At 34.8% G+C, this 22,184-nt stretch overlaps 1 protein-coding gene across 1 annotated transcript in view; it reads right to left on the bottom strand.

Moving 5' to 3' along the window:
* LOC100377483 (extracellular matrix organizing protein FRAS1-like) overlaps positions 1 to 22,184 on the bottom strand; it is an 88,523-nt gene that overhangs the window by 30,195 nt on the left and 36,144 nt on the right. Inside the window, exons 28-44 of the mRNA XM_085493787.1 lie at positions 21,769 to 21,947; positions 21,314 to 21,436; positions 20,607 to 20,862; positions 19,940 to 20,203; positions 16,325 to 16,721; positions 15,544 to 15,706; positions 15,106 to 15,238; positions 14,134 to 14,324; positions 11,046 to 11,282; positions 8,956 to 9,136; positions 7,770 to 7,961; positions 5,910 to 6,029; positions 5,328 to 5,632; positions 4,953 to 5,093; positions 4,301 to 4,549; positions 3,688 to 3,780; positions 2,739 to 2,889 (exon numbers count right to left, since the gene is read on the bottom strand). Of these exons, the coding sequence (XP_085349913.1) occupies positions 2,739 to 2,889; positions 3,688 to 3,780; positions 4,301 to 4,549; positions 4,953 to 5,093; positions 5,328 to 5,632; positions 5,910 to 6,029; positions 7,770 to 7,961; positions 8,956 to 9,136; positions 11,046 to 11,282; positions 14,134 to 14,324; positions 15,106 to 15,238; positions 15,544 to 15,706; positions 16,325 to 16,721; positions 19,940 to 20,203; positions 20,607 to 20,862; positions 21,314 to 21,436; positions 21,769 to 21,947 (3,375 nt within the window). The remainder of the gene's footprint in view (positions 1 to 2,738; positions 2,890 to 3,687; positions 3,781 to 4,300; positions 4,550 to 4,952; positions 5,094 to 5,327; positions 5,633 to 5,909; positions 6,030 to 7,769; positions 7,962 to 8,955; positions 9,137 to 11,045; positions 11,283 to 14,133; positions 14,325 to 15,105; positions 15,239 to 15,543; positions 15,707 to 16,324; positions 16,722 to 19,939; positions 20,204 to 20,606; positions 20,863 to 21,313; positions 21,437 to 21,768; positions 21,948 to 22,184) is intronic.

Here is a 22,184-nt window from a genome sequence, read left to right as displayed (position 1 = left end):
GTATACTAAAACTTTAAAATATAACTTTTTACTAAAAATTACAAACAAGCAGCCTCTCGGCTGAGATAGCTCCGCTGTTAGCAATGCACATTTCAATTAAAGAACAGAAGATATCATTAAAAAATGTGACAATGAACATTATGTATACTAAAACTTTAAAATATAACTTTTTACTAAAAATTACAAACAAGCAGCCTCTCGGCTGAGATAGCTCCGCTGTTAGTAATGCACATTTCAATTAAAGAAAAGAAGATATCATTAAAAAATGTGACAATGAACATTATGTATACTAAAACTTGAAAATACAACTTTTTACTAAAAATTACAAACAAGCAGCCTGTCGGCTGAGATAGCTCCGCTGTTAGCAATGCACATTTCAATTAAAGAACAGAAAGTATCATTAGAAAATGAACAATGAACATTATGTATACTAAAACTTGAAAATATCACTTTTTACTAAAAATTACAAAAAAATTCATCAAAATTAGATAATTGAAGATATCATCACAATATGAACAAATTTGAGAGAGGTCTACCTGAGGTACTTACAATGTATATGTATAGTATCAAAGCAATCAGACTTGTATTTTTTTTAACAAGAAGTCGAAAATATCACTTTTTACCAAAAAAGACAAAAATATTCATTAAAACTAGAGAACTGTAGAAATGAACAAATCTGAGACAATCTGGAGTACCTATATATATAATATGATAAGCTCCTCTCGACAAAGTTGACAGGGGAGCTTAAAAACAGTTGGTTTGTTCAAAACTTAACCATGTCAGTTGACGGTAAATCATCAATCAAGTTTTAGAATTGACTGGCATTTGAAACAAGCAGCCTCTCGGCTGTGATAGCTCCGTTGTTAGCAATGCAAATTTCAATTAAGAACAGAAGATATCATTAGAAAATGAACAATATGTATAGTATCAAAGCAATCGAACTAGCTGTTTTTAACAAGAAGTCGAAAATATCACTTTTTACCAAAAATGACAAAAATATTCACCAAAATTAGAGATTTGAAAATATTATTACAAAATGAACAAATCTGAGAGAGGTCCACTTGTAGTACCTATATATGTAATATAAAAGCAATTGGACTTGCAGTTTTTAACAAGAAGTCGAAAATATCACTTTTTACCAAAAATGACAAAAATATTTACTAAAATTAGAGAATTAAAGATATCATTACAAAATGAACAAATCTGAGAGAGGTCCACATGTAGTACCTATATATGTAATATCAAAGCAATTGGACTTATGTTTTTTAACAAGAAGTCGAAAATATCACTTTTTACCAAATATGACAAAAATATTCACCAAAATTAGAGAATTGAAAATATCATCATGAAATGAACAAATCTGAGAGAGGTCTACCCAAGGTACATATACACCAAATATCAAAACATTCAGGCTTATAGTTTTCAAGAAGAAGTCGAAAAAGTAAAACATTGACACGGACGACGACGGACGCCGACGACGGACAATCACTCATATGATAAGCTCTGCTCGACAAAGTCGACAGCAGAGCTAAAAACAGTTGGTTTGTTCAAAACTTGACCATGTCAGTTGATTGCTATGTCACCTCCCAATAAGTCACCGAGAAAGTAGTTGGAACGGTTTAGAATAATTCATTATCATCAAATTTGGAGCACATACATGTATGTGTCTATATACAAGGTTATATTAAAGCGGGAGGGTTGTCACCTGCGCACATGCGAGAATTGAGTCCCAAGCGACCACAACAACACACGCTAAAAACGCAAAGGCTCATGGGCAGACGCTTGTTTGTAAACAATGACATGCTATGGCCATCTGACGCATGCGCAGGTGACGACTCCCCCGCTTTAAAACAATTTAAATCAATTAATTTGTTTATTATTAATTTTGCAGCCCCAAAACATTGCCAGTACCCTGCTGAAATGTGGATTTATTTGGAGTGGACGTTTTATTTTTTGGTTTCTAGACTCACTAGCTAACACAATGCTAGCTGACACACAATAAAGGTAAAAACCATAAAAACAAGTTACGAAGTTTATAAGAAAATTAAAACAGAATTTACATATGAAAAATATCTCACCACAATCAAAAATCCAAATCATAGAGCTGCTACGACAAAACTCAGAATAAGTGCTCATACCCTTCAAATCGAAAGGGGCACATATAACATTTTAGCTGAAGACCAAATTTGCCCAGTTTGTGACAAACAGGAAATTGAGATCAAAAAGCATTTTTTTCTCAATTGTAATCTATACAAGGTGAAATCATGATGAAGAATATTAAATACAATAAAAACAACTTGAGGACAGATGATGAACATCTTACAGATATACTAAAAAGTAAAAATGACAAAACAATCATTGAGCTAGGAAAATTCATCCACACTTGTTTCAAAATAAGAAAAGAAAAAATCCTAAAATGCCAGATGTTTCAACCAATCACCAAATAATTTAATTTTGTTCTTCTTTTTTTTTTTACATTCAAATGTCTGTGATTGTCTTGTGTTTTTTTTTGTTTTTTTGTCTTTTGTGTTACTTTATTGTATTTTCAACTACATGTAAGATCCCACTCTGGGATACAGTTTCAATAAAGATTATTATTATTATTCTGTGTGAGAATACAATAGAACTCATTTATTTTCATGTAAACAAACAAAGTACACAAGCAGTGAATGTCTCATAAAACCCATAACAAAACTAAAAGTGAATGATTAGGAACAGTTATGTACAAGATAGCATACCTTGAGTAAATGATGAGATAGGTATTGATGGTACTAAAGTGGATTCAAGGAAACCAAACTGAGGTGGTGTCGTCAGTGTGTAGAGTATCTGATCATCCTCTGTGTCCATATCAATTGTACGTAGCTGATGTTGTGTAATAGGAGCCAATGCCTAAAGAATTGAAATGAATAATCTGTGATATGGCATATTATGGGATAGATTCATCAACAGTATACTATTCCTAAGTTTGATGTCCAAATTTCATGTATAAAGTTAAAATAATGAGTGAATTAGCAGCGAAGTGCTAAGATCAGTGTTGTCCTTAGAAGTACGCGAAACTAATCATCTACTTCCAGTAATTTCCCATCTACTTTTTCTCAGTCAGTTTATAAAAGAATACAACAATGGTATAAAATCACCACCAACATTTAAAATTCATCTTATAGTATATATTGTAAGTAAAACCCTGACTAAGACGATTACTAAATTTACTTTTAACATAAGTGCAAATTTTCCAATGTAAAAGAGCCATGTTCCAGTATGTTGGGCAAGTCATTTTTTTTTAATAATTTTGATAATAAAATCAAAGATGGCAAATCCCTGACCTCTTTATTAAAAGCATTGGTTGAATGTTTATATAGTGCTCTAGATATGATAGTCACATGATCGTATATGGTCATTGAATATGTTGTGTGCATTGTCTTCAATATAACACTATATCAGGAGCTGTATAGATATCAAGCTGCAAAAGTGCTCCTGATATGACCCCCATACAGACGTACTGACATACAGACGTTCATACATACAAATGGACATATAGACAGATGTACGTACGTAATCATTATATATCCACCACCCGTACTTCCGGTACCAGCCGATAAGAAAGAATGTTTTCTTTGCAAAATCTAGATAAGCAGTATTGAAAATGCTGAATCTGAGTTGTGACCAATGAGTAATTATTATGCTTACCTTGTCATCTGTGTATTCTAGATACTGGATTCCAAGATTAGTCACCAATCGTGGTGTACCATCATCAACTGGTAACACAGATATACTAAACAACTGTAGAAAACAAACTTTGATCAGTTACTGGGTCATTTAAAGTGCAGTAGTCATTGCTCTGCGCATGTGCGAGATATATGCATAGATCAACGAATACAAACTGAGACATTTCCAAGCTTTAAGTAATTTTTATGTTATTGGAAGGCATCGGAGTCACCGGCGGTAATCAGTGCAAGTCGCACCCAGGTCAAACCATTTGAAAAGCACATTGGATTGTTTATCAACACAAATGTGACACATGCGCAGCGCGACTACTATCGTGCTTTAATCATCAAAAAACCTGTCATGCTGATTGATAGATATTGAACTTTATTAAATGATTTATTATTTTTTAACATTAAAGCTAACCTGGTTCATTTGAAAGCTAAAACCTACAGGAAAGTAACTACTAGTATGACATATTCGTAACAGGTTCATCAGTCACTAAAATATTTGATAATCTGATCCAAAATCAAGAAATAAATGACATAATAATTTTAAAAAAAAATTAATGAAAAGAAAATGAATGTGTTATCCACACCTGTGGTTCATTGGTGGTTACAACATTTCCTCCGTCGTGTACCATGAAACGTGGGTTTGTGCCATCAGTCACACTGAATACAAAGCTGTCCTGTAACGTATTGCTACCATCATGTATATAACTAATACGATTCTCGTAAACGTCCTCCATAGAGAACGTGCTAACAGTGCTATGATGTAATCCATTCATCGTGTACTGTATCTGACCACGTAGTGGCGGTTGTACAATTGTAAAGATGACGTAGTTCTCCTGTAAATAAAAAAAATTAGCCAAACATTCAACAAATGATATCAAGGACTAACATGCAACACCAATCTACTAGATTTGACAGTTTAATCCGCTAAAATACAATAATTAGTTTTGTCAAAATGTTAGTACAACATTTTTCACACTTTTTGTGTATTTTGGAGAAATATAAAAAAAAACAAGTGACTTGGCGGTTAAAATAGCTCCGCAGTAGTTTAGACCTGGCTGTTAAGAACATGCCAATCTAACTTTATCAAACAAATTGTTTATGTGCACTTCAAATATCAAAGCAATCAGGCTAGTAGTTTTAAAGAAGAATTTGAAAATATAATTTGTAATCAAAAATATTTGTGAAAATAGAGAATTAATGATTTCGCTCAAAGTGTTAAACAGTTTAATTAGTAACCTTGGTATCCGCATCAGTTGCTTTTAATTCAAACTCAGTAATCATCTTTCGTACACCTTCTTGTACGGTCATGCCAAAATTTGTCAGCTGAGGTAAGGAATCGTCAACAGGTACAATTGTGATGTAGAACGTCTGTGTCACCTGAAAACAATAATATAGCAGCATGAGTGACTAGGATTGGTAACCATGGTAATAATAATTCAACATCATTTCTTAATCTGTGGTATACTGTAATGTAATGTTAATTACCAATATGAATATTTGGTTTATATAAATCACTCCCTATAATCATGAATTTAAACAACTACGAATAGAGCAGAAATATTGGTAAACAAAATAAGTCACATTGCAATGCATTATGGTTAATTGTGTCACCTGATTAGTGCCGTCATCCACACTAAATGTAAAAGTGTCCATATAGTCTTCCTCTGTACTGGTATGTACATATCTGATTGTCTTGGCAGCTAGGTCTCCCTGTGTAAACTGAGTAATCGGTAAGCCAGGCTGTGAAATGTACTCCAAATGTCCAAGTGATGGAACGGTGCTGATGTAGTACAGCAGATCGGCAGGGTTACTGTCAACATCAGTAGATGAAAGGAGACTAGTGGTGATCTTCTTGCTGCTACCTTCATCTAGGACTAAACCATTGTTTGCTAAAACCTGGGGTGGGATATGGTCCTCTGAGGGGCAGACAGAGACAAGATTGTAATCTAGTTTGCATCATCATGTAGCAAAGGATTGTACATTTCAACAGCCGAAAGAATACATTGTATCAAAAAAATCATTTAAAAATAAATTTTTAATAAAGACGTAATAAAGCTGGAAAATAAATAATATCATAATAACTTACTGAATAACCTAATATTGTAACAACTGAGCAATTGAAGACTTACCTTATAAAGTAATAGCTGATGAAATATATATTACCTAATAAGGTAATAACCGAACAAGACTTACCTAATATGGTAATGATAAAAGACTGGTCAATTAACCGATTGCCCTCAGGGTCAGACAATGTGAACTTAAACAACAGTGTACCGGCTGGATCAGTATCACGATGGACATATCGGACTCGTCCTGAAAATGTAAATACATTTTCAATTGGAATAAATGATTTTTATCAAATATATACCGGATTCTGCCATAAATTCGCCCATCTGAAAAATTTCAAAAAATTATCATCAAATATTTTGGGGGAACTTGTATTTTCATTGAAAAATCCACCTACGCCGACTTTCAGCGTCAGCAGTTGGACCACCCAAAAAGAAAGTAACTATTGCAGAAGCTAATCTAAAATTGTATACATCTTTTTTCTTGCTGAATTAAAAAGTAGACCACCTAAAATTTCATTAGTGTCACCCAGCACATCTTTCCAAATAAAATTCACATTAACGAACCTCGTGCACCAAATACAATTATTTTTTTTAATTATTAGTAGCGAAAGTATATTGTAAAAGAAGTTTCAAATAAAAACAAACACAACTGCATTAGCAAATGATTGTGGTAGCGCAATCCGGTCATGCTGCGTTTCACAATTGTTGATTATTACCTAGTAATGATTATAACAACGTGCAAAAAATAAATTTGTTGAATTGTTATGAAATGCAAATTAAACACTCAATGCTGTAGAAATAAATATCCGCCATGTTTTGACCTGGACGTTGTTTTTTGACCTGACAGGTCAAATTGCTAATTAACCAATCAAAATGACCGATGATGCCAACATGTTCAAATTACCATCACTCATTCAAATATGTTAATGTTATTGAACGCAGCACGGAAGGGATTTGCCGATGTTGTTGTACGATCTTTTGGCTTGAATTGTGATGGGAAAGCGGCACGATTTGTTCTTAAATAAAAAAATTAGTTGTTTTCAAAAGATAAACTGAGCATTTGAAGAATAATTTGATATACAGTGATAACAGCTCATTGTCAAAACGAAGCCATTCACGCTAGTCGCAATAAACATCATATTCTTGAATAGGCGTCAATGACTACGATGAAACTTTTAGGCATCAGAAAAGATTGAAATAACACTTTAGAAAACTGCCGAAAAATTGCCCTGGGCGATTTCTTGGTCCCAATTTATTTTTCTAAAAACCCAAACTGCCATTTAACGGGCTAGGGCGAATTAACAGTAGAATCCGGTAATAACGAGGAGTTATAAGATATAAAGGGTATGCACATGTGTAATATGCAATGAGGATCACATACAATATTATCACAAAATGACAAGGGAAATATACGTACTAATTACAAATTAGTGAGTCTGTGAAAAAACTGATCGTGTTCATCTCAGACTGATTTTGGTACTGTCTATGCTTATTTGCACACATTCTTCAATTTTGAATGTGACAATAAACTCCCTTCTTTATACATTTCTGTATACATAATAAAACATTTCCACCCACAGTGTTCTATGAACCTACTATCATCAATTGATGCCCTAACAGAAAATAACCCTAACAGAAATAATTAGGCACAGTAAGTGTGCAATGTACACAGTACAAAGCAAATGGGCTACAATAACCATAAGCAGTGGAGAAATGAAACAAACAAACGAAGCATATGCAAATGAGAAGTATGCAAATAAATTGAACTGCTTACAAAATACAACCATGAAATTGGATCGCTTTTAAAGATCCACAAATTATGAAATTGCTTCCCATGGTTAGGAAAGTTGAATACAATATTTCATAAATCTTTGATAATTACAAGTACCATTGACGAATATTCAAATTAAATCTTTTTACAGGGTTCTCAATGGATTTGAGCTTATCAGTTGGAGATCAATACATTGAATTCAGTGATATTTACCATTATTTATATCTTCTTGAGTCCAGCTACTAGATGGACCAGTTATTGTGTATGGTATATATCCAGACTTTGGTTCAAAATATTGTATTTCACCAGCATCAGGAAGTCTTGTTAGTGTATATACCAACTGAGTGTCAGCAGAATCAACATCAGAAGCCAATAAAATGTCCTCAGTTAACGATGTGGTCTCACCTAAAATCAAATACCAATTGATTAAAACTCCTTTCCATTATGTCACATATCTTCTGATATATTCTTACTATGCTTGGTTCCTAACACAGGCATCTGGTAAACATTAACTTCTGTAGCCTCTAAGTCGTAGCACTCATTTCTGACTGAATCATAGCTCTGGCTCATTTAGTCTGTCAGGGCATAGTCAAAATTATCGTTAATCCTTGAAAGTTGATCGACTCTCAAATCCTGGCAGGATTGAAACCAACTGGGACTAAATCAATAACCGCTATATTCAATGGTGACCAGCAGTGTTGTCCTAATAAGACTGATTCTGTAGAAAATGTCCTTAAGTCCTTAAAATCAAGTTTTTTGACTGCTGGAGTTTCCAAGAAAAAAAACTTGAGACACAAAAATGTTGTGGCTCTTGATTACCTTAATTTTGTATTTTTTTTATAAAAATACAAATTCCATAACTACACTAAGATTTAAGATTTTTTAAGATATTTAAGATGTCTGATCGGTAACATACCAAGTCTGATCAGTAACATACCATCTCTGATCTTAACTTAACAAGTCTGATCTGAACTTACCAAGTCTGATCTGAACTTACCAAGTCTGATCTAAACTTACCGAGTCTGTTCTAAACTTACCATGTCTGATATGTAACATACCAAGTCTGATCTAAACTTAACAAGCCTGATCAAAACTTACCAAGTCTGATCTAAACTTACCAAGTCTGATCTAAACTTACCAAGTCTGATCAAAACTTACCAAGTCTGATCTAAACTTACCAAGTCTGATCTAAACTTACCAAGTCTGATCTAAACTTACCAAGTCTCATCTAAACTTACCATGTCTGATCTAAACATAACAAGCCTGATCAAAACTTACCAAGTCTGATCTAAACTTACCATGTCTGATCAGTAACATACCAAGTCTGATCTAAACTTACCAAGTCTGATCTAAACTTACCAAGTCTGATGTAAACTTACCAAGTTTGATGTAAACTTACCAAGTCTAATCTGTAACCCTCTATTGATTGCCATTCTAGGAGTCTCATCATTCACAAGTCCTATAACTACGTTGATTGTATCAGAAGTAACATGCGCACCGTCGGTTAACGACACTTCAAAAGAATCTCTTTGGATGTCACTATCATCATGAATGTACACCACTAATTCATCAAGGATATCCTGAAACAACGTACAATTTTACAATCTCATTAATAAAAGTTGTTTGTTTTGTTATATTAGTTATAGTTGTAGTGAGGTTTTAAGTCCATACATAAAGTTGTACAATCCATTATTTTTTTGTTACAATATTGAATTTTGAGAAAATTGGCCAAATATTGTTCAAATGATGCTATTTTATACCAAATTCCATAAAACACAATGTTAACACAGAATAGCAACTTTTCAAAACTTAGTTTTTTAAAATTTTTTGAGATATGGATAATACTTCCAACATAGAAACCAATGACAAAGGTATTTTAATACTGTCAAAATGGCCACTGAAAACAGGGTAGCAACCATACCACTTTTGACAATTATGATTTATTGTGAGTACAATTGTGAATTATAAAAGGTCTATTACAGTTGGAAGTATCAGCTATCACTATTCACTGAAATATAGATAAAAATATGTGGTTGAAAGTAAACTATGTCTGGGAATAAACCACCCATGGCTCATTTATCAAATTACTAGTATATATTTTGAAAGTGAAAAAAAACACACTATAGAATATTACATAACAAGTCATTGAAAATGACACAGTCCCCGTTAAGTTCTCTTTGTGTTCGTCATATTAAAGCAGGGGTTGTCACGAGCGTGTCCTTGAAACTTGGTACATAAAATGGTACATAAATTGTGGAAATATAGTAGTAAGGCCAAAAAGTCAGATGGTTGTCAATCGGTCATCCTTGACCAGATTTTGAAACAAATTGTCATGGACATGCATCCTAACATGTATAAAGTACATGTATGTGCCAAATTTGAATGAAAACTGACAAGTACGTCCAAGATACCGCATAAAAAAACGAAAACAAGATGCCTGCCAGTCGACCATCTTTGATCCAATTGCGAAATAAATCGTCATGAATGACAACTGACAAAGCATGTCCAAAATACAACATTTTCAAAAAACAAGATGGCTGCCAGTCAGCTATTTTGAATCGAATTGCTAAACCACTGCATGTGCATATGTCCCACATAAGGTACTAGGCACATGCAAAGAATGATCGGAATCGGTCCACAGGATTCTGAAATATGACGTTGGACAGACTGACATACGAACACACGGACGGACAGACTCAGGAACTCACGGACAGTCGGGACATGTATCCTAACATGTATGATCTATGTACTAAATTTGAATGAAAACTGACAAAGCAAGTCCAAAATACGACATTTTCAAAAAACAAGATGGCTGCCAGTCGGCCATCTTTGATCCAATTGTGAAATAAATCATCATGGACATGTATCCTAACATGTATAATCTATGTACCAAGTTTGAGTGAAAACTGACAAAGCATGTTCAAAATACAACATTTTCAAAAAACAAGATTTTGAATCAAATCGCTAAACCACTGCATGTGCATATGTCCCACATAAAGTACTAGGCACATGCAAAGAATGAACAGAATCGGTCCAAGGGATTCTGAGATATGACCCCGGACGGACACACGGACGCACAGACGCACGGACACACGAACGCACAGACGCAAAGACGGACAGAGACCGAATTATAAGTCCTCGTTTTCGTCCGAACGGGGACTAAAATGTTGATACCAAACACATAGAGACATATGATAAATATCAGATAATAGTGTAGCAAAAAACATATCATTTAGCTTGTATTGAAATGCAGTTACACTACCTTGAATGTATAAATTAGGTAAATATTCACTCATATATAAATTAGGTAAACAATTACCTTGTATGTGAATAAGGTAAACAATTACCTTGTATGTAAATGAGGTAAACACTTACCTCGTATGTATATGAGTTAAACACTAACTTCAAATGTAAATATGGAAAATAATTACTGTGTACGCAAATGAGGTACATGTAAACACATTGTATGAAAATGATGTAACCACTCACCTCGTATGTAAATGAGGCACCCGCTCCCAATGCACGCCCTGTGATAATAGGATCTTCAATAAACTCTCGCCGTCTTAGCTCACCATGTGAGGGTGTCTTTATTACAGTAAACAACAAGTCTTCTACGCTAGTGTCCATATCACTCACATATAATGAAACATTACTAACGACAACGCCTTCACCTTCAGGGCAGTATAACTGTTCTGTTAATATCATAGGTTCTTCATCGTTTATAAGCTGACGATAAACCAGATGATATACAGTGTAATTCATATTTGGACATCCACCTTAGACATATTTGTTATTATTATTGCATAAATTTGTGATTGAAAAACACTTGTATGACACCAATAAATGAAAAAACAAATTTTTATCAAAAATAAAACTAACAAGCCACTTGGGAGACAAATAAATGAATGGCAGCTGGTAAATGAGTTGAAAATTGAAAATATTTCTCTTCTATTACTGGTACCACACAATGTGTTTATTGTTTATATAAATACAACCAAGGGCAGAACAGTATGACATTTTATGTGATGAAAGAACCTTTATAGGCGTGCACACACATCAATAGTGTTTGCGTTGGCGTATACCTCAACCTTGGACAGTAAAGTCCACGCAACGCATAAAATTAAAGAGGGTGCCCCCAAAAGACAATGACAGTACTGATTATTTGCGAACACACTGAACACATGCAATGTACACACTATTCTGCCCTTTGTTGTACAATCATGCCATACATCCAAATACCTATAATCATAGTGTTTTAATACATTGCAGTTAAATAGTGATCATTATCGTATGTGTGATATGGGTTCCATATAACAAATATGGTGGCTATTTGTTGTTCAAAGTTTAACTAAAGTATTCTCTGCACATTTTTGTTTGTGACTTTTGCCAATAAATTTTCCTTTATACACCTTGTATGCAATTTTGTGTTCTCTCTGAGTAGCATGCAATTTTTTTTTCAACAAATATGCCCTCTCCCCATAATTTCAAATGGTCAACCCTAAGGAAAATCAAAAAATAAATCTCACAAATGCTTGGCACAATGATGACCTCTCTTTATTATATAAAGTAGACATCAATACATAGTAACCATTTTCCTGCCACATTTGGATGCAATATTTTGCTCATTTTTATGTAATTTTCAAGAATGTTTTTGGGCCAAATAGACCTAATTTTTTTTAGGCTTCAGAGATGGCTATAAGGTTGAAAAAATATTAAACAGGCAGCCTCTCGGCTGAGATAGCTCCGCTGTTAGCACTGTACATTTCAATTAAAGAACACAAGATATCATTAAAATGAACAATATGCATAGTATCAATGCAATGGGACTTGCTATTTTCAACAAGAATTCAAAAATATCATTTTTCACCATAAATGATTGTGGTTTTTAACAAGAAGTCGAAAATATCACTTTTTTTACCAAAAATGACGAAAATATTCACCAAAATTAGAGAATTAAAGATATCATTACAAAATGAACAAATCTGAGAGAGGTCCACATGTAGTAACTATAAATGTATTATCAAAGCAATTGAACTTGCGGTTTTTAACAAGAAGTTGAAAATATCATTTTTTACCAAAAATGACAAAAATATTCCATAAAATTAGAGAATTGAAGATATCATTACAAAATGAACAAATCTGAGAGAGGTCCACATGTAGTACCTATATATTTATATATATATATATTCACCAAAATTAGAGAATTGAAGATATGATCATGAAATGAACAAATCTGAGAGAGGTCTACCCAAGGTACATGTACACCAAGTATCGAAGCATTCAGGCTTGTAGTTTTCAAGAAGAAGTCGAAAAAGTAAAACATTGACACGGACGACGACGACGACGGACAATCACTCATATGATAAGCTCCGCTCGAAAAGTGGAGAAATTTGACTTTGGCAGTCAAAAAAGCTAAACTTTTATGAATTGCATTCGGTGCATTCATAACAGCAAACAATTGTTGATCTAGTGATGATCCATTTTCATCAAACTTTTGTTTTGGGAATTATTTATTATTATTTTTTGTGCCAGGCGACAGTTCCGGACATTGAGTGTCACTGTTGTCTCTCCTGACTTTTTTTCTTTGTATGTGCAAATTGCAAGTGCTAGTGACGACACATAGTGCATTTTGCCACAGAAGTCATATTCATGTTTGGGACTACATGACAGGGCTGTGTGGCCATCTCTCTGTCAAATGGCAATTTGTAATGCGCTATCCTGGCGTCAACCAGGCCCGGTCAAACACAAGCACCTGCGGACCTTAACCAAGGTTGCCCCAAAGTCGCATTTGTTAGTGAATGAATCTCAGCCAGTGGAATTGGCCTTCCCATTGAGTCTGTGGCACACTCACCCAGGGTAGGGGTCGACCCCTTGATGTTCAGCCTCAGGTAGGATTTGAACTCGGGTCTACCGATCATGACTCTGATGCGACAACCACTATGCTACCAGTGACCGGTTTATTTTTGTTTTGTAAAACCACATCTAGATCTATCCCATAAAAGCCAAGATTTTGTCATCTTCCACATAATAATCCTGTTTTTTACCGTATTTGTTCGATAAACAAGACCTCCATCTCACGGAAAATTATGTCCAAACTTATCAAAGAAATTATAATTTTAAAACAAGCAGCCTGTCAGCAGAGATAGCTCCAGTGTTAGCAAAGCACATTGCAATTAAAGAACAGAAGATATCATTAGAAAATGAACAATACGTATAGTGTCAAAGCAATCAGACTTGCTGTTTTCAACAAGAATTCAAAAATATCACTTTTCACCAAAAATATTCATCAAAATTAGATAATTGAAGATATCACCACGAAATGAACAAATCTAAGAGAGGTCTACCCAAGGTACATATACCCCAAGTATCAAAGCATTCAGGCTTGTAGTTTTCAAGAAGAAGTCAAAAAAGTAAAACATTGACACAGACGACGGACAATCACTCATTTGATAAGCTCCGCTCAACAAAGTCGACAGGGGAGCTAAAAATCATAATAATTTGTAAAATGTTAACTGTACCAAATGTTAGCCTTGAAAAATGATTGTGTTCAAACCTTATCATCTGTCATTCGACTTACCTGAATACTAATATTGAATCTGTACGTTGGTGACTGGTTGACACCATCAGAGACATGAAACAAGAATCCATCCCAAACTGGTTCTATATTGGTATGTACATCCTGTACGTAGTACAGCACATTGTCAATAACATCCTGTATAGTGAACACATGTTGTGCTACCCCACCTGGTGTCTTTTCTGAACCATACTCTGTGTGGAGAATGACACTCGGGTAAAGTAACTAAATGCACAACTGAAAACTGACTGACTTTTTTTTTTTTCTTTATTTTGACAAACTCAGTGAATTTTTCTTATGTTCTAGCTGTATATTCTTGGTGTTGAATGATTTATTATTATTACAGTGACACCTTGCTAAGTCACACCTCAATGAGTCACGATTTCTACCAAATCACGGGTAGTTTGATGGCTCCCAAAAACTCTATTGTGTTTTGCTGGCAGTTTTGAAGTTTCATTGCATCTTGTATTTAATTGGCTGTTAAAGGCTGGAAGGGACAACTTAACACCTACTGTCTGTCAATTAAAGAGATACAAAGGGTGATGGCGGCCTGACTCGACTTTAAGTACTTCTTGGTCGGTTTGCACACTTTTGATATAGCTCTATAAAACTCGCTGCAATGAGTTGAATCCATGCAGACATCAACACTGTGAAATTTTTCAATAAAGAAAACATACTATAAACCCATGTGTGTATCCGACCGGGTATGTACTTTTTATTCATTTTCAATGCATAACCCCCCCTCCTCACGAGGCCCGTCTGTAAGTCGCAAACCCCAAAAAGTCACAGTTTTTGCTTGGATCCCAACACCCACGACTTATTGAGGGGTCACTGTATTGTTATATAACAGACGACTTTGTAACAACAAGAAAGATAAAAACAAAGCCAAAGTCAAGCATTTTGCCCTAATGTACTAAAGTGTAAGAAGAATTGCTGTCAAAAATGCAAAATAATCAGTAACATATTCTCAAATACCTTGTCTTGCATTCTCAATGTAACCAAAACTTGGTCCGGTGTCCATGACAACTAATAATTCAGTCAGAGGAGTATCCACATCTGTTGCTAGGAGATCTTGAGATGAAATCAAGACATCACCACCTTCTTCAACCTGTCAAAGTTAATCAAATGTTAGTTACTCATTTGGTTGCATTCTTTATGTGCATTTACAACAACTTCAGGACTCAATATAATTTCTCTATGTGTCTTCCAAAAAGAGGCAGCATAGCAAATTAAGAGTAAGATGTGCTGAAAGCATATACAAAGTAGAATACAACATTTTTATATTATATTATGTTATTCAAAAAGCTGTGATTGGCTATCATAGACAAATCACAACAACTGATTTGTCAAGATGACATAATTCAATAATTCAGCATCACTGATTGGCTAACACTATAAACCAGGTGCACTTACCAATAAACCATCACCAACCGTCACAACTGGTGGCTGGTTGTTTACAGGTGTGATAGTAACACTCAATACTTGATTGGGTAGTATATTCCCATTACTGTCACTAACATTCATAAAAATTCTGTCAGTTGATGGCCGACTACCAATCTCTCCTTCACTCTGGTATCTAATTTGCATAATCAGATAAATACAGAAAATTGATTGGTGGGTGGATACGACAATCTATCTGGTCACAGCTGATTTCATTGGTCAAAATATAATCAAGTTATTATACAATTGGTCACAGAAAGTCTGTGCAGCCATCTCTGTATTATTATATTACTAAATGTAGCTACAGGACTCACAAGAGATAAGCATATTTATTTATTGAATGTATGCAAAGGGTAAACTGGATTTGACTAGAATGGTAATATTCATTGTTATGTGCATAAGCCACAATGAAATTCTCTCATCCAGGGAACACTTGAAGACTGGAAGACTGGAAGATTGCAATTATTAGTTATCAGCCTCAACCATAGCAAAATATGCCCATATTAAAACAAGGACTGACTAGGTTCTATTCATTTGTAAATAATCATAGAATTTGTTTACATTTTTGTCAAACTTTACGCAGATATGAAACTACATTGTTTTGCCACTATGTTTCGCTCAAAACTGAATTACATGTATTTGTCAATTCTGGATAACGTTTGGTACTTTCTGTCAATTCTCACTATTGAATGACTGTAAGGCTGAATCCATCCCTATATCAGACTAAGTGATTGCCTTACAACATACTATTTACCTGACATCATAGTTATTAATATCAGCCTGTGTGAAAGCCGATCCAGAGACAAGATCTTCGTATTTATCAGACACACGTATCTGTAATCTACCATTACGTGGAGTTGACAGCAATGTTAGTATCACCTCATCATCTGGACTCTCATCATCAATAAATGCAAGGTGATCTCTGGTCACGGTAGCTGTACTAACTTCTGGTACAAGCAACGCCAGGAGGGAGTCATCCATTAATACAGGTGAACTCTTATCAACGGGTAATACAACCATCGTAAGCGTTGCCGTATCGATGTGCGTGCCATCACTTACACTGATTTCGAACTCATCTTGTAAGATATCAGAGCCATCATGGACGTAGTAAAAAGTATTGCTCGTAACTTCAGCATGTGTGAAACTGTCAGCTGTAATGAAATATTTCGGGGTGAAGCAAGCATGAAGTCAAAAGCAAAGTATCACAAAAAATCAAACAGTTCATTTCCTGTAAAGATTTTTGCAAGTTATTAATTACAAAATTCTTGCCACTCACAGAATTGTGCTTTTTAGGTTCACCACATTTTTATTTGTCTTAAGATTTTTTCAATGCTAATTTTGGCTTTGATGAATGAGATCAACACTGAGGGTTAGTGGTGTGATGAACATCAACTTCTGATTGCCTCCACAGTCATGAATTACAGATATCTACATCTGTATTGCATGGAAAAAACCTCAGTAGGCAATGTGTTAAAATATGGCATTTTTGACCACAGATACAACTCTACATTTATGTAAGCATATGCACTACTGACAGAACAAATACAGTACATACATGTATGTATTATAAACCTTTGATTGTATCCAATGGTCTTTCCCAGGGTGTATTTACTTACCAATTCATAGTATCATCCGAGTGCATTTACTTACCAAATTCATAGTATCACCCAAGTGTATTTACTTACCAATTCGTAGTATCACTCAAGTGTATTTACTTACCAATTCATAGTATCACCCAAGTGCATTTACTTACCAATTCATAGTATCACCCGAGTGTATTTATTTACCAATTCATAATATCACCCAAGTGCATTTACTTACCAATTCGTAGTATCACCCGAGTGTATTTACTTACCAATTCGTAGTATCACCCAAGTGCATTTACTTACCGATTCGTAGTATCATCCGAGTGTATTTACTTACCAATTTGTAGTATCACCCGAGTGTAATTACTTACCAATTCATAGTATCACCCAATTGTATTTACTTACCAATTCATAGTATCACCCGAGTGCATTTACTTACCGATTCGTAGTATCACCCAAGTGTATTTACTTACCAATTCGTAGTATCACCCGAGTGTATTTACTTACCAATTCATAGTATCACCCAAGTGCATTTACTTACCAATTCATAGTATCACCCAAGTGTATTTACTTACCAATTCATAGTATCACCCAAGTGCATTTACTTACCGATTCGTAGTATCACCCGAGTGTATTTATTTACCAATTCATAATATCACCCAAGTGCATTTACTTACCAATTCGTAGTATCACCCGAGTGTATTTACTTACCAATTCGTAGTATCACCCAAGTGCATTTACTTACCGATTCGTAGTATCATCCGAGTGTATTTACTTACCAATTCATAGTATCACCCAAGTGTTTTTACTTACCAATTCATAGTATCACCCAAGTGCATTTACTTACCGATTCGTAGTATCACCCGAGTGTATTTATTTACCAATTCGTAGTATCACCCGAGTGTATTTACTTACCAATTCGTAGTATCACCCGAGTGTATTTACTTACCAATTCGTAGTATCACCCAAGTGCATTTACTTACCAATTCATAGTATCACCCGAGTGTATTTATTTACCAATTCATAATATCACCCAAGTGCATTTACTTACCAATTCGTAGTATCACCCGAGTGTATTTACTTACCAATTCGTAGTATCACCCAAGTGTATTTACTTACCAATTCGTAGTATCACCCAAGTGCATTTACTTACCGATTCGTAGTATCATCCGAGTGTATTTACTTACCAATTTGTAGTTTCACCCGAGTGTATTTACTTACCAATTCATAGTATCACCCAAGTGTATTTACTTACCAATTCATAGTATCACCCAAGTGCATTTACTTACCGATTCGTAGTATCACCCGAGTGTATTTATTTACCAATTCATAGTATCACCCAAGTGCATTTACTTACCAATTCATAGTATCACCCGAGTGTATTTACTTACCAATTCGTAGTATCACCCAAGTGTATTTACTTACCAATTCGTAGTATCACCCGAGTGTATTTACTTACCAATTCGTAGTATCAACCGAGTGCATTTATTTACCAATTCATAGTATCACCCGAGTGCATTTACTTACCAATTCGTAGTATCACCCGAGTGTATTTACTTACCGATTCGTAGTATCACCCGAGTGTATTTACTTACCAATTCGTAGTATCACCCGAGTGTATTTACTTACCAATTCGTAGTATCACCCGAGTGTATTTACTTACCAATTCGTAGTATCACCCGAGTGTATTTACTTACCGATTCGTAGTATCACCCGAGTGTATTTACTTACCGATTCGTAGTATCACCCGAGTGTATTTACTTACCGATTCGTAGTATCACCCGAGTGTATTTACTTACCAATTCGTAGTATCACCCGAGTGTATTTACTTACCAATTCGTAGTATCACCCGAGTGTATTTACTTACCAATTCGTAGTATCACCCGAGTGTATTTACTTACCAATTCGTAGTATCACCTGAGTGTATTTACTTACCGATTCGTAGTATCACCCGTGTATTTACTTACCAATTCGTAGTATCACCCGAGTGTATTTACTTACCAATTCATAGTATCACCCGAGTGTATTTACTTACCAATTCATAGTATCACCCGAGTGTATTTACTTACCAATTCATAGTATCACCCGAGTGTATTTACTTACCAATTCATAGTATCACCCGAGTGTATTTACTTACCAATTCATAGTATCACCCAAGTGTATTTACTTACCGATTCGTAGTATCACCCGAGTGTATTTACTTACCGATTCGTAGTATCACCCGTGTGTATTTACTTACCAATTCGTAGTATCACCCGAGTGTATTTACTTACCAATTCGTAGTATCACCCGAGTGTATTTACTTACCAATTCGTAGTATCACCCGAGTGTATTTACTTACCAATTCGTAGTATCACCCAAGTGTATTTACTTACCGATTCGTAGTATCACCCGAGTGTATTTACTTACCAATTCGTAGTATCACCCGAGTGTATTTACTTACCAATTCATAGTATCACCCGAGTGTATTTACTTACCAATTCATAGTATCACCCAAGTGTATTTACTTACCAATTCGTAGTATCACCCGAGTGTATTTACTTACCAGTTCGTAGTATCATCCGAGTGTATTTACTTACCAATTCGTAGTATCACCCGAGTGCATTTACTTACCGATTCGTAGTATCACCCGAGTGTATTTACTTACCAATTCGTAGTATCACCCGAGTGTATTTACTTACCAATTCATAGTATCACCCGAGTGTATTTACTTACCAATTCGTAGTATCACCCGAGTGTATTTACTTACCAATTCGTAGTATCACCCGAGTGTATATACTTACCAATTCGTAGTATCACCCGAGTAGACCTATCACTTTTAATAAACTCTCCAGTATATGGTGCTCTAGATAACGTATATGTCAAATCAGCCAATCGTGTGTCAAGATCAGTGACCAACAAGTGTTCTTCACCAATGGCTGTGGTACCACCTTGACTGACTGTAGCAATGGGATGTCTGTTTGCGAATATTGGTGCGGCAGTGTTGGTTGGAATGAGGCGAATTGTAAATGGTTGTGGAGATAAAACATTCCCTGAGCTGTCAGAAACTGTAAAAGAAAAGAAAAAAGGTGTGATGCAATTCCCGGTTGCATGTAATATATTTTTCACACCCATGAAATTTGAATAGTTCTCCAATTTGTTTTTACAAACTGTTATAAAATACTTCTTACAGGCTCACAGGGTTTTGTCGCAATAAAATTATATTAGGTCTGAACAGAATAAGTTAATTTGTTTTCTGTAATTCAAGTCACATATCTGACCAGAAAAAATCTGCAACTTTGCCATCAGATTATTCTGTTATCAGGTAAGCTACAATAAAATTCGAACATGTTCAATTACATCATCAGATCAAATCTGAATGTTGTTTGTTCACAGATAAATCTAATGAGATGAATACAATCAATATGTAAACAAACTTTCACTCATACAACAACACAATAAACCAATTACCAGTGAAATAAAATGTAAACTCGACTTGTTTTTGTCCCACATCAAAGTCAGGCGGTCTGTAGACAATTTTTTGTGCATTGACATCAGCTTGTGTGAATTGCGTAACAGGTAGGTGTGGTCTATCTATGTGTTCGATGCTTCCTTGCTCCGAACGCAGTGGTGTTGTGATATCATACAGTAGATCAGAGTCAGGACTGTCTGGATCATAGAAGGCAAGGTGGTTGTGTCCAAGGGGAATCAATTCACCTTCAAAAACCTGCAATCAGTCAAAATAATTTCAAATCTAGAAAATATTACAACTGTAGATGAAGGCATTATCAGTCATTAGTTTAGTTCACAAACTTAGATAATTTTAATAGGTCACTGTGACCTCTAATGAAATTATTACTCTAACAAATCTCACAGAAACTAGTTTACAGTCCTTTATTAATAACATTTTTGTTTTATTGGGTTGACAATAATTTTTAGTTGAAAAGCATAATTTACAACAATTATAGTTTGATACATTATAATTTTCAACAATCCTAATAATCAATAATTAAATATAAGAGTATTAGTAGCACTTCCACTGATGTAAATTATCAAGGTGTTTCTACTGCCATGTTTTAATAATACAACATATGTGATTTTTGGTTTATATGATCTTCTATTGGACTTCTATGTTCTTCCAATAGAGCAAATACAGTATTACACAAATATCGACTCACGGTTGCTCCAAGAGGAAGTGGTACTCCAGCTGCTAACTGGGGTGGCTCATCATCACGTGGCATAATAGCAATATTGAAAGCTTGATCACTTAATACATTAGGTGGATTTCCACCATCAGATATCTGGAGGACAAAAATAACAGTTAGTAAAGATATCCTAACATCCTACTAATAAATTATACATCCATGAAAAAAACATTCAAACAAAATGGGAGTATGAATAAGCACGATATGGTGAATACCCCCTTCCATTCAAACTTCAGCAAATCCAAAAACATTGTGAGTGTGAGAGAGCCTCAACACCAGTTTCTATCGTTCAAATAGCAACGGTATTCCATTCCATCATGTCACTACGGTTACATAGGTCAAGAGAACAATAGAAATGATGACATGAGAGAATAAATTAGTCTCAAATCTCATAGTTCTCACACTCTCATTTACCCCTGGTACATTACCTCAAACATGAAATAGTCACTCTTTGCTTCGTCATTTTGATGTTTGTACCATAAATGGCCATCATTCACATCCTTTTGACGGAAGATAGCAGCTTTAGTCTCCATTACACCATTTCCTTTATCAATCCAACCGTTTTCAACACCAGTGGATGGAACAGGCAACACCATCATTAAATCACCTGAATTTCAAAAGAGATTTATATTCAATGGTGTGATATGTGATTTAAACTGGTGATATAAAAGATGGCAACCAGAGTTCAGTATTCAAATCACACTTCATAGTGACAGACCAGATCAGACTATCTCACGGAATTGCTTATTTCAATAATCATAATGCTTGAAATCTGTCCAAACTGAACACCAAAGGAAATGAAAACATGTTTAGATTACAAAGGAACTGTTCATGGAGGTGTTAC

The sequence above is a fragment of the Saccoglossus kowalevskii genome, chromosome 19 (genome assembly GCF_978046115.1).
Source record: "Saccoglossus kowalevskii chromosome 19, keSacKowa6.1, whole genome shotgun sequence".
Lineage (NCBI taxonomy): Eukaryota > Metazoa > Hemichordata > Enteropneusta > Harrimaniidae > Saccoglossus > Saccoglossus kowalevskii.
Note: the sequence above shows the minus strand (reverse complement) of the source record. Positions and strands in the feature narration are given on the sequence as shown.